General features: G+C 34.4%; 1 protein-coding gene across 1 annotated transcript in view; it reads left to right on the forward strand.

Moving 5' to 3' along the window:
• The window catches only part of Exoc5 (exocyst complex component 5), a 61579-nt gene extending 49906 nt beyond the window's left edge, over window positions 1-11673 (forward strand). The window contains exons 13-18 of the mRNA XM_038310320.1: window positions 1310-1418; window positions 4657-4777; window positions 6351-6437; window positions 7716-7824; window positions 7969-8184; window positions 8796-11673. Coding sequence (XP_038166248.1) covers window positions 1310-1418; window positions 4657-4777; window positions 6351-6437; window positions 7716-7824; window positions 7969-8184; window positions 8796-8984 — 831 coding nt within the window. The 3' untranslated portion in view covers window positions 8985-11673. The remainder of the gene's footprint in view (window positions 1-1309; window positions 1419-4656; window positions 4778-6350; window positions 6438-7715; window positions 7825-7968; window positions 8185-8795) is intronic.
• The last annotated feature ends 609 nt before the right edge of the window (window positions 11674-12282 follow it).

A 12282-nucleotide genomic window follows, 5' to 3' on the forward strand; every position in this document is an offset into this window, starting at 1 on the left:
GCTTGGTTTTTATGATTTGTGATGAAGGTAAGGGCACCTTTTGAGCATCAGAAACAAAAGCAAAGCAGTAGAGAGATTGGTAAGAGTTAAAGGTTCTTAATAGTGGTTAAGAAGTCTAGTACCAAATAGGGATGTATAATCACTGGGGTTTTAAAGTAGTGTATGGATATTTTCATAAACTCAGTTGTACATCAGGTTTACATTATTACAGTTGGGTTAAATGTACTTGATTTAAAAACACAGAGTCTTTCATGCTCCAAAATAAAAAATTCTTGATCACTAATATGGTGGCATATTGGAAAGTTCTACTTGTGGCATTAAGGTTAGGTTTTAGTAAAAAGTATTGTATTAAGTTGTCCTTAGGCTGTTTGTATAAGGTATTTATATAACATAAATGAATTTTATGATTTAGACTTGAGTCTTCCAAGATATATCATTATATATTTGCAAATATTTCAAAATCCAGGGAGTCTAAAATCCCTAACACTTCTAGTCTCACTCTTTTGATAAGGAATTCTCACTTGTAGTATTACCCTGAAAGCCATAGGAATGGATACTATAAGTAGCTTTGACAGAGGCAGAAAGTGATTTATAATTAATACAGAAAACATTGAAAAGAAATTGAGAATAGTTTTCTTTTAAGAAGAATTCATTTTCTCAACTCCTAGTAAATAATCCAGCAGCAGCAACATCAAAGTGAGAATTGTGAGCTTTGTTTAAATCAAGTTCTGTGTTGTAACCACTTCGCAGTTCCCTAGTTTATTCCAATTCAACACTAACATAAGATACCGTCAGTGCTGTTTCATCTATACATGAAACAATGAGACTTTGTTAAGCTCAGTAACAGTCTAAAGATTTGCTCTACCAGGACATGATGAGTTAAAATTTGATCTTGTTATATTTTACTATGTATATTAATTGATTTCGTATCTTGATTCCATAAGAATCTTTTTGTTTGACTTGTTTTGTTTTGAGTTTTACTAGAACAGCCCTCTTTGTTAGTGGCTCTGAAACTTCTTTGACTGTGGTCACTATAGTTAACAATACATCTCACATGGAAGCAGAGCATGCGTGTGTTTCTTGAAAGTGTAATTGCATTTCACTCATGGATTACAATCTAAATTTTAAAAAGCACTGCTCTAGGTCAGGAGAGTTACAGACTGATTATAATTGTTGTGTGGGCAGTGGGAAGAGAACACTAACAGTTTGTTACCTGAAATAGTGTTCTATAAAAAAAAAAATTGCTTTAAGAGGTGGCTTTTTAAAATATAGCCCTGAAGAGTAATACTGTTTTTGCTTGTTTTTAAAGCTTTCTGATCCTTCTGATTTACCAAGGAATGCCTTTAGAATTTTTACCATTCTTGTGGAATTTTTATGTATTGAGCATATTGATTATGCTTTAGAAACGGGGCTTGCTGGTAAGTATACTTATATTACACTTTCTGTTGAACTCCTTTGGTCTTGTTTGGTTGACCAATACTCATAATGCTGTCTTATGTATAGCTTGTGTGTGATAGACTCAGTTCAGTACAATGCATTTGAGCTTGTAATCCTAGGATGTGCAAGGTGCTGGAAGTTAAACATAGGCAATTCCCTCATATTGTTTACATCCATTACAAAATTCAGCACAATATATTGGCAGGGTGTATAAGAGTGCTCTATACTATAAAATGTCAAGGAGCATAAATAAAGATAAGAATAATTCTGCTTGGGACGTAAGTAATGAAATTTAGAGAGAAAAATATTCAAAAATAAATCTGGAAAGGAATAAATTTATATTAAATGTTTTGGCCTCATTCTTTTGGTTGTGTCTCTATTATCCTCATAACCTGACCCCATGACCTGTGAAGTGGGTGTCTCAGATTTAACATTTCAAAAATGAAACTCTTCAGCCAGGCATGGTGGTTCACGCTTGCAATCCCAGCATGCAGGATTCCAAGGCAGAGGTCATTATGAGTTGGAGGCCAGCCTAGACTATATAATGTTTTCTGAATAACCTAAAATAGCAAAACAAAGAAGCTGTCCTCCTCCAACACTGTTCTTCCAGGATTTTAAGGAAATTGTTATTTACCAAACTCAGAAACTACCTTAACCTTCCTGTTTTCATTGCTGATAGCCAGTTCGTCAGAAAACCCTGTCAGTAAACATCCAAATATAACTGGTTTATCTACTTTGCTTCATCTACTGATGCAACCCACCTCAAACACTGTCATCTCCTAACTGGTTCCTGTGTCCAGAAGAACATGAGCTGTGGTGTGCCTCCACGTGTTCCTCTCTGAGTTGCATTTCCCTTGGCTCTTGGTGTCTTTAAAACCTGACCTCACCTACTGTCACCTTTCCAGACACCTGTGCTGATCACCTTAGATGAAGTAGTGCTCCTGCTGCAGCATAGTACCCATAGTCATTGTTGATTTCACCGTTTATAATAGCATCGGTTAGTACCTGTCTCCTGTCAGTAGTCATTAAGTTAGCACATACTTTTTACATGCCTAATCATGGGGATCGTAGTCCAGTAAGAGTGATAGACAAAAGTTTAGGAAGTTCAGTAAAGAAAATCAAAAGTGGGTAAGGGGTAGAGAACACTAATGGGGCAGTAGAGTGGAGGATTTACAGGCAGAAATTATTTTTCTTTTACATTATTTATTTTTTATTTTGTGTATGCTCACACACACAGAAGTCAGAGGAAAGAGGAGTTGGCTCTCTCTTTCCACCATATTTGTCCCAGGGATTGAACTTATATGGTGGGCTTGGCAGCAAGTACCTTCACCCACTGAGCCATCTTGCCAGCCCCCAAAAAGCATTTTCTGAAAGGGTAGTCAGAGAAGGCCTCTGAGAAGACACGAGTCAGCGAGCTCAGTGAAGTGGTGAGTAAACTTGTAGAAGAGACACCAGCTTTTAAGCTCTTAGGGTTGGAATCCCACTCTGTTTCATACCCTGCCTCTAGCACTGTGCTCAGGAGGTCTCTGGCTGCATAAAACACCGTCCTAGAAACCTTTAATGATGAACCAAATTTAGCCATAAATCAGTCATAACTAATTCCAGTTTATTTCCTACATAAGCAAGAATGTCTGTAACTGTATTTTAACTTAATTGTAGCAGACTATTGACATCACGTATTTAACCCATGCCGGCAGTAAATGACTTGGTGTGGTCATTTGTATTGGAATAATTTAAATCTTCAAAGATGTGATAATTGCAGAAGATATTGAATATGAATACGGGCCAGCAAAATGGCTCAGCAGTAACATGGCTTGCTGCCAAGGTTGACAACCTAAGTTCAGTACCTGGATCCCATGGCGGAAGGAGATCACCGACTCCTGAATGTTGTCCTCTGACTAATATAATACACATCACACACACACACACACACACACACACACACACACACAAAATTAAATTGTTCATTAAAAAAGATAAAGTAATGTGAATTTAAATCTGGTGTGAAGGATTGATTGTTTATCTAGAATGGAAGCCTTCCTGTTTATTTTAATAGCAGTGTTCTGAATTTGGAAATGTTGAGGAAAATTTAATTTGGACTGGGACTATTCTTCATGTAGTTAGTATTCACAGTCATTGTTCTTACTGATCACATACAGTTCTGCCAAGTGATAAGAAATAATGCTGGAGTAACATTGTAGAGTTTACTCTTTACTTGAATTATTTTCATTAGATAAAATTCCAAGTCAGAGTATATTATGTGTATATATTTTAAAATAATTTTTATTACTTAATTTTTAATTTAAATTTTATTTTAAATTCAAATTTATTTATTATTTATTTTAAATTAATTTACCTTTTTTCCTAAGAGGCTTGTTCCATACAATTTATGTTGGTTCTAGCTTACATGTATATACCAGTTTTTATTTGTTTTAAATATTCTTCAAAAATTTTTATATTTTGTTGGTAAATACATCCACTATTACTGTCTTAATTTCCATGTTTTGTTGGGATTAGTATTTTCTACACGTGCTTCAGGTGTTTTTATTATGTTTGTGTTGACACCTTTAATTTTCCTACCAACTGATTGTTTCTTTTGTACAAAATAGCACCTTAGTTTTCTAATTGTAAAATTGAAGAATCATCATATAAAGAACTCGAGTTAGTAAAGTTATGTATTATCATTAGCTGGGGTGTTTTTCTTAGTCTAGTCTTAAGTTTGGACAGAAGCACAGGTATCTAGAGCTAAAAAGAGCAAGGAATCTTGAGTCCGTGAGTTGTTCTCTGGGAAAGGAGGAAACGATCCAGAGGGCTGAGTTTCATCTTTGGTGTCAGATGCTGTTGATGGCGACACAGAATCTTATGTTGAGGAAAGAGTGGAGAGATGAAGAGTGCAGTGTGTGACCGACAGGAGTCTGCGCAGAGTGGAGGTGCAAACTGAACAGGAGACCATTTCAACTGTCAGAGGAAGGGAGCCTAGGTGCTTTGTTGATTGATTTTCCATTTTATCAAAGAAGCCATGAGGATGCTTAACTTTGGGGTATAAAAATAGCTTTGGATGAATTTTGTTAAGCTGTTTATCAAAATCTCTGTAGAATCACTTCTGGTTTATTAAATGACAATTACTTTTATTCATGTGGTATATATAAAATCATTCTTTTTATTTTACCCAGTTTTTTCCAAGGTTGGTTCTCACTCACCTGTACCTTCCAATTTTAGGAATTCCATCATCAGATTCTAGGAATGCAAATCTCTATTTTTTGGATGTTGTACAACAGGCCAATACTATTTTTCATCTTTTTGACAAACAATTTAATGATCACCTTATGCCACTAATAAGGTTAGTTACATTGTCATATTTTCATTGGTATTTTAATGAGTAGTATTTTTATTATTTTTTTAAATAATACATGTTCATGAAAACATCAAACAGGACAGGAGATTTGAAATAAAATTCTTCCTTCCTTGAATTCTTGTTTTTTTCTTCCCACTATGCTGTTAATTTTGGTATATTTAAAAAGTTTTAATTATCATAAACCAAAATTGGAAATCTAACATGAAAAAGGCCTTCCGGCCTAGTGCAGCTCAACCAGTTTACATCCTTCAGAAGACAAGACAGGTACCAGGCATGGTGGTGCATAGCTGTAATCTCATCTACGCAGAAGGTTGAGGCAGGAAGATCTCAAGTTTGAGGCAGTCTAGTCAAGATAATGATTTCAAAGTCAGCTTGGACAACCAAGACCCAGTCTCAAAAGGTGTTTGTTTTCTGTTTGTTTTGGGTTTTTGTTTTCTTTTTATCCTTTTTTTTTTTTAAAGGAACTGAGAGTAGGATGGATATAAGGGGGCTTTCAGGGAATAGAGATATTATGGAATTATGTTATAATCTCAAAATTTTTGAAAGTTCTTTTTTTTAAAAAAAAATTAAGGGTGTAGCTCATTGATAGAGCTTGCTTTAGTGTCTACAAAGTCCTGGGCTTACTCCCAAGTAACACACACAAACACACATACACACCAATAGACATGATACACTTGTTATGAAGACATAAGAAACATGAATGAACAAATTTTGATAAAGCATTAAGATTTGGTTCATTCTTTGTATCAACTTATATGGATTTCTAAAGCATTTGAAAATTAAATGGAGCTTTATATGTATACATAAAGTTGTGTCATTAACACTATTATCTGTGCAGGAAATGTTCAGATAAATGATAGAGTTTGGTAGTTGTTTTATGGGCAGTGCTATGACATATCGTGCCCAGAAACAAGCTCACAGATCACTTGATTCCTGAATCATAATCTAAAGGAAAGTTACAGTTTTTCTGTATAGTCCAGGCGGTATTACAGGCATGAGCCACCAAGCCCAGCTTAGGGAGTTTTCTTAGTGATTTACTTTGTAAAGGGTTCTTATGTCACATAGCAGAGAATTCACAGGGGTTTTAGTGTTCTTTATTCCTTAATATTTTAATACTATTGAGAAGCTGACCATGATCATTAGGTTTCATGTCTTTTTACTTAAAAAAGTGAAATGTAACTGGATTTACTTACTACTGTCCACATTTTTTATTAGAATTAATTATATTCTTAAGAGTTTGGTGATATCCGTGACTTTCCTTACTATTATACCAGATATTTAGATACAGAGAAAACTAGTGTCAAAATTTCAAAGCTGCATGTTAAGTCCTATCTCCTCAGAGATCAGGATAACAACTCTGTCTTTACTTTTAATGGATTAATTTTTCTACTGTGAATGAATTGGGCATACTAATGGACATAATGTGTGTGATGATTTATCTTGTAATTATTGGATATGTGAGCAAATGGATTTGCAAATGTGTATTCATGATGCACAGATTAGAAACTTAGAAAGTAGGCTATTAATGGGAGTTTGTTTTCTCTTTAATAAACCATAGCTCATCTCCCAAGTTGTCTGAATGCCTTCAGAAGAAAAAAGAGATCATTGAACACATGGAGATGAAATTGGATACTGGCATCGATAGGTAAGTTAACTTTTTCTCTTTCTTCTCCTGCAGTTTTAAAAATTATAGACATGCATTTGCATTGCAGCATGAACATAATTTTTAAAACAGAAAATGTGTTTATTTTTACTTTTCTGGCTGTAAAGTTGACACTTTAACATATTGTTCTTATTTTTAGGAGAATGTTATTTTTATTAATCTCCAAGGTGGTTTTTTTAAGTCAATATGTTTAGATATATTTTCGAATCAAAACAGAAGTCCCTTTTAAGCCCTACTCCTCTGCACCATACATGTACAAACTACAAATTTCTTTGAAAAATGAGATGCAGGGCTGAGAGGTTGTCCAGGGCTAGAGTGTTTTATATTTTAGGCTGTGGGAAACCCTTGGTTTAATCCTTAGTGCTGCTGAAACAACAAAGGTATGCAATATTTATTATTATATTTCCATTTAGTGTATTCTGACTTATATCTGAAATATTTTAATAATTTTACTGGTTTTGTACTTGTAAATTCTGTTGAGTGAATTTCAAAACCCGATAAACTTTACTGAAGACTATAAATACTATTACTTTGCAGCTGTCTGTTTTCAGATGATGGTGGTCTTACATTGATTAAAAATTAGTACAGCTCCCGGGTATCAAGTATTTGCTATATATCAGGCACAGTACAGGGATCATGATTGGTATCCTTTAATCTCACTATCTTATCTTGGTCTACTGTCCTCATTATTGTTATACTTAACAATAATTATATGGTCTGTCTCTTGAATTTAATATAAAACTTATATTTTTGACCACTCTGTCTTACAGCCACTAAAGTCTGAGTTAGTGTAGTCTTTTTCATTTTTATAAGCTTACTGTTGGAGAATATCACATAAGTTAGATATTATTGATACCTTCTAATCAGTACCTTTATCTCAGCTGGGAATTCAGTACCACTTGTCCATCTTCCTAATAATCCTTTGACTATGGGACTCTGTGCCTACAACCTTTCTTTTTAAGCCTTTTATCGTCCAGTTTCCTAAGTGTTCTTTATGCATGGCTTTGCCTTTGAAGATCCTTAGTTATGAAGTAAGTAACTAGTAGTAGGTCAAGATCTTTTCAAGAGAGAAAGATGTTAAAACTAGGAGCTCTTTGATAGCAAGTTATAGAATGGTTTGTTTTTGTTTTTGTTTCTAAAATTTGGTTTGTAAATACCAAGTAGTTTTGTAATAATTGGAAATTAAATATAACTTAATTTAGTATAATACAAAGGTAAACTTGAGTTAAATGGGTCATATACTGTGTCCTCTGTCTTTAGGACATTAAATTGTATGATTGGACAGATGAAACATATCTTGGCTGCAGAACAAAAGAAAACGGATTTTAAGCCAGAAGATGAGAACAATGTTTTGATTCAGTATACTAACGTGAGTGGACTATTCTGTTTGCTAATATATTATCTCCTTTGTTAATGCTTGAACCCTCGTTAGTATGCCTAATTGTGCTTTAAGATTTTTCTTTGCTAGGCTGACACACATATCTGTATAATAAGTGTAGAAAACCTTTTACAGGCATGTGTAAAAGTCTGTGTTTATGTGAGAAAACAAGTTGAGAAGATTAAAAATTCCATGGATGGGAAGAATGTGGACACAGTTCTGATGGAGCTTGGAGTCCGCTTCCATCGGCTTATTTATGAGCATCTTCAACAATATTCCTATAGCTGTATGGGTGGCATGTTAGCAATTTGCGACGTAGCTGAATATAGAAAATGTGCCAAAGACTTCAAGGTACGTATAAACAGTCATCAAGCTTGCAAATAAGTTCAGGAAAACAGGCCATACTATTAAAAACTTATACCGACTTGTTAAGAAGTGTGATTTCATTGGCACCATAAGGAGAGCTCTACTATATAGCCTTCCTGAAGGCATGTTATTCCAGCTATATTTCAATATTAGCATTTTCCCCCTTCAGTTTTTTTTTTTTTTTTTTTTTTTTTTTTTTTTTTTTGATGAGGTCATATTTCAGCACATTCCGTTCAGGTGCCTTTTAACATCCATTGATGTCACACATTAGGAAAATATTCTTTCTTCATGTGAAATCAGTTTCCCCTTATGTTTAAGTTACTTTTAAAGGTGGTATACTAATGATCGTTCTAGTGTAACAAATCACAAATTATTGAGAAAATTGAATAATATAAATCTTTTCTAAGATTATTAGGAGTTTTAACTACAGAACCTTTAAGGTTTAGCTCTTCATAAGCTTGCAGCTTGGAACATTCTAACATAGGAATGTCTTCATACTACCAAGTTCTGATCAGCAGCGTGTTAGAAGAGTTTGCAGAACTTATAGGACACAAGTTGTTCTGGTTCAGTGCTTTTCTTTTCCTTTCTCGATTCAGATTCCAATGGTATTACATCTTTTTGACACTCTGCATGCACTTTGCAATCTCCTGGTCGTTGCTCCAGATAATTTAAAGCAAGTCTGCTCAGGAGAACAGCTTGCCAGTCTGGACAAGAACATACTTCACTCCTTCGTACAACTTCGTGCTGACTATAGATCTGCCCGCCTAGCTCGACACTTCAGCTGAGTGAAGTTAAAAAGGAAATGTGTTCTATTTCGGAAGGCCTCGGATGGTAGAAAGCACAGGAGATTCCTATGACACAGCCAATATTTTACAGAAAAAAAAATGACTGGAAGAAAACAGCAGCCATACTTACCCAGGAATTTTATTTGAAATTTGGACGCCACTAGCTATGTTTGCTTTTTATCTTTTCCCTATTACATTGAATCCCATGCTTTAATTTATAAATTTCAAATTCTATAACCTGTATGTGACTGTTATAATCCTGAAAAGCATTGGTGTCAGAAGCTGAATGAAATTTCACCAGTGTTCTGGTCCTTGATCTTGAACTTATTCTATCTGGAAATCTTACCGTCCTATTTGCATTAAAATAGGTGAAGTGCAGTAAAACTACATTTCTTATTTATTAGTTTTTCAGTTAACTTTTCAGCACTGGTGATTGAAGAACTTGTTACGACTCAAAAGGACCAGAGTGGAACGTCATTTCTATAGGTGGTTGGGGTTGTTCTCTGAGGTACAGCAACGCTAGCCCAGAACTGTCTCAAGTAGATGTTAGGAACAGATCAGAGTAGATCTACTTTCTGGGTAAAACTTAAAGTTTACTATTTCTTATTTGATAAATAGATTTTAAGCCAATTAATTAGCAAGATGTTAATGAAACAACCTTATTTTATATTTAAGGGGGAATACTTTAAAGGACCATGTTTGTTATTTTAGTACTCTGAGTAAAAAGCGACTTATAGTGTAAACCGTGTTTATGGGAGATAGCAACATGTTTAGCCACAGTGCCGTCAGTCCCTTAATACCAGCCTTGAATGAGATGGGATAGCTAAACACCCAGTCATCTTCTATTCTGAGAGGAATTGAGAGTTTCAGGCAATAAATAAATAGTATATATTCCAAGTCTGGAGGCAAGCTTACAGCAAAAGCTAGCCTTTCAGATCTGAAGATTATTTCATTGTTTTCAAGGTATTTCTGAAGTTATTCCTATTTGGATATTATTAATTGAATTGGGTTAATATGACAAACTAATAAGTAACTCACAAAAATTTAAACATCATATAAAAATGTAGAAAGGCCATTGTTCTATAAACCCTATTAACTTATTCTGTGAGGGTATGTTCTAAGTTATACATAGTGCATTCTTCATAGTCTCTAGGACCCAGGGAAGCTGTAATGTTCAGTTCATTCATAGCGTTGTTTTCTCTTAATGTAGGGTTTGGCCTAATTGGGGGGAGCTGTCTCTTTCTACTGAGAACCTCCCTCTGAATAGTTGTCAGCATTTCCAGCTGTCTAGTTCAGAACTAGCTACTGTGCAAGTTACTGTTGACTGGATTTTCATTTTCTGTTTAGCCCAGTGTTACAAAGGTAAGCAAGGACAATGAGCATGCCAACCTTTGTCACTTTTATAGGACATTGTGGCAGGTTTGGAGGTTTTCCAGATAGTAATCCTCAGACAAGGAGAACCAGAACAGGTTCTAGATCCTAGGAAGCTCTATGCTTGTACTATTGCCACTTTAGAGAACACTGCTGTGAATTCAGATCATACCTCTGTTATTAAAGCCAACAGTTTAAGGCAGGAGTTTACTGGCCATTTGAACTCTTTGTACAGTGTCAATTTGTAAAAAAAAAAAAAAAAAAAAAAAAAAAAAAAAAAAGACATGAGATAACATTTTAAGACTTCCAAATCAGAGAAGCACTTCAAATTATTTTGTTTGGATTAATTTTTAAAAATGTAAAGCAGTTACTTGTTGCTTAGATATTTTGTTAATTGTTATTTCCATGCTTGAGTTCTGTGCAATATTTTCCATTATGTCCACTAACAGGACAAAGAAAATTCAAAGTGAATACCTTATTTAGAAGTGTTAACTTTCATGCTCAATAAACAAATTCCCTGCAGTTGTTTTTTTATCTTACAATATTTTTACATTTTAAGGACACCTATAATGAATTAAACATTTGATTTTTTTACTGACAGTATTCCTTATTTTTCATAGCTTAGGTATCTCCCTTTTTTAGTAGAAAAGAACATGACTGTATAATCAAGCTTCAGTAATCAAGCTAGAATAGGGTGTTTCTCTAAAGAAATAAAAAGTGTGTTGTATAAACCATTATACATTCTTTGCATCTCACTTTTAAAGTATTTACATGTATGGGCATAATTAAATTTAGTTCAAAATGTATAACTCAGGAGAGATTGTCAGTAGATAAAATGCTACCTGGGAAATTTTTGGTTATACATAGTGGAGCTTAATAACTCACTATTCTTTAAATAAGAATCTTTCCATGGTTCTGTGTGAACTCATATAATATTTAGGTATAAATATTTAATTTGAAGTTTGCTCCAAAATGCTGAAAATTGTTTGTCTGAACTTGAGTGTCTTATATGAGATGCAGAGCATAGACTAAGGAAGACAAGCCTATAAATTACTGAAAATTAGAGCACACAAGTCCTTATGCATAGGTTTAGAATGGCCCCCGAATTAATTAGAAGTGATAGAGTACATGATGAGCCCTGATCAAGAATTATTAGATAATAGTTAGGTGGACAGATTTTTAGAATATGACCGTGTAGCCATTCCAAGACAATTACTGACATTTAGACGTGCCATTCCTGTGAGCCCCGGGGTCTTCCTTGTTTTAAAAAGTGCTGCTAACGTAGGTTAAAGTGGGTTAAATTAAAACTTAAAGCAGATAATTTGTGTTATATTTTCTTTCTTCTTTCCATTTTTCTTTTACTTCTAAATATTTCACTTTCTCAATACTACCTTTCTTATACACAGTGAAATAATTACCAGCCAATAGATTGATTCAAAGTAGAGAATTTACTGCTTCCTTGAGATGTTTCTGTCTACGTTGGTTCACATCCGGATGAAGGGATATTGACTCCTGAAATGCCACTGAACCTCAGAGTGGTCATGTTTACAAGGCTAAGACCTGCTTGAATTGTTGGTGGGAGAGTAAGGGGCACTCAAATGCATGCCTGTTATGACCAGAACAGCTTTTGTCCCTGATTAACACGGTGTTCTTATAAAAATATCTTGTCATTGCCCACACACTGTCCACTGACTTTTCATGGGTGTGAGATATTTTCCAGAAGCCTCCCCACACACACACTTTATTGATTACTAACAGAGACTTTGGTATACAAAGCACTCTGATTTATCCAGTTCACTGAATTACATTCAGTTACTTTATTACTCTACTCGTGAAGGCTTATCCTACAATTTACTGCATATTTTGGGAAAGAAGACTAGTACATATCATTATGCCAAATAATTTTGCATGAAGTAAAAACAGCAAT

The sequence above is a fragment of the Arvicola amphibius genome, chromosome 13, assembly GCF_903992535.2.
Source record: "Arvicola amphibius chromosome 13, mArvAmp1.2, whole genome shotgun sequence".
NCBI lineage: Eukaryota > Metazoa > Chordata > Mammalia > Rodentia > Cricetidae > Arvicola > Arvicola amphibius.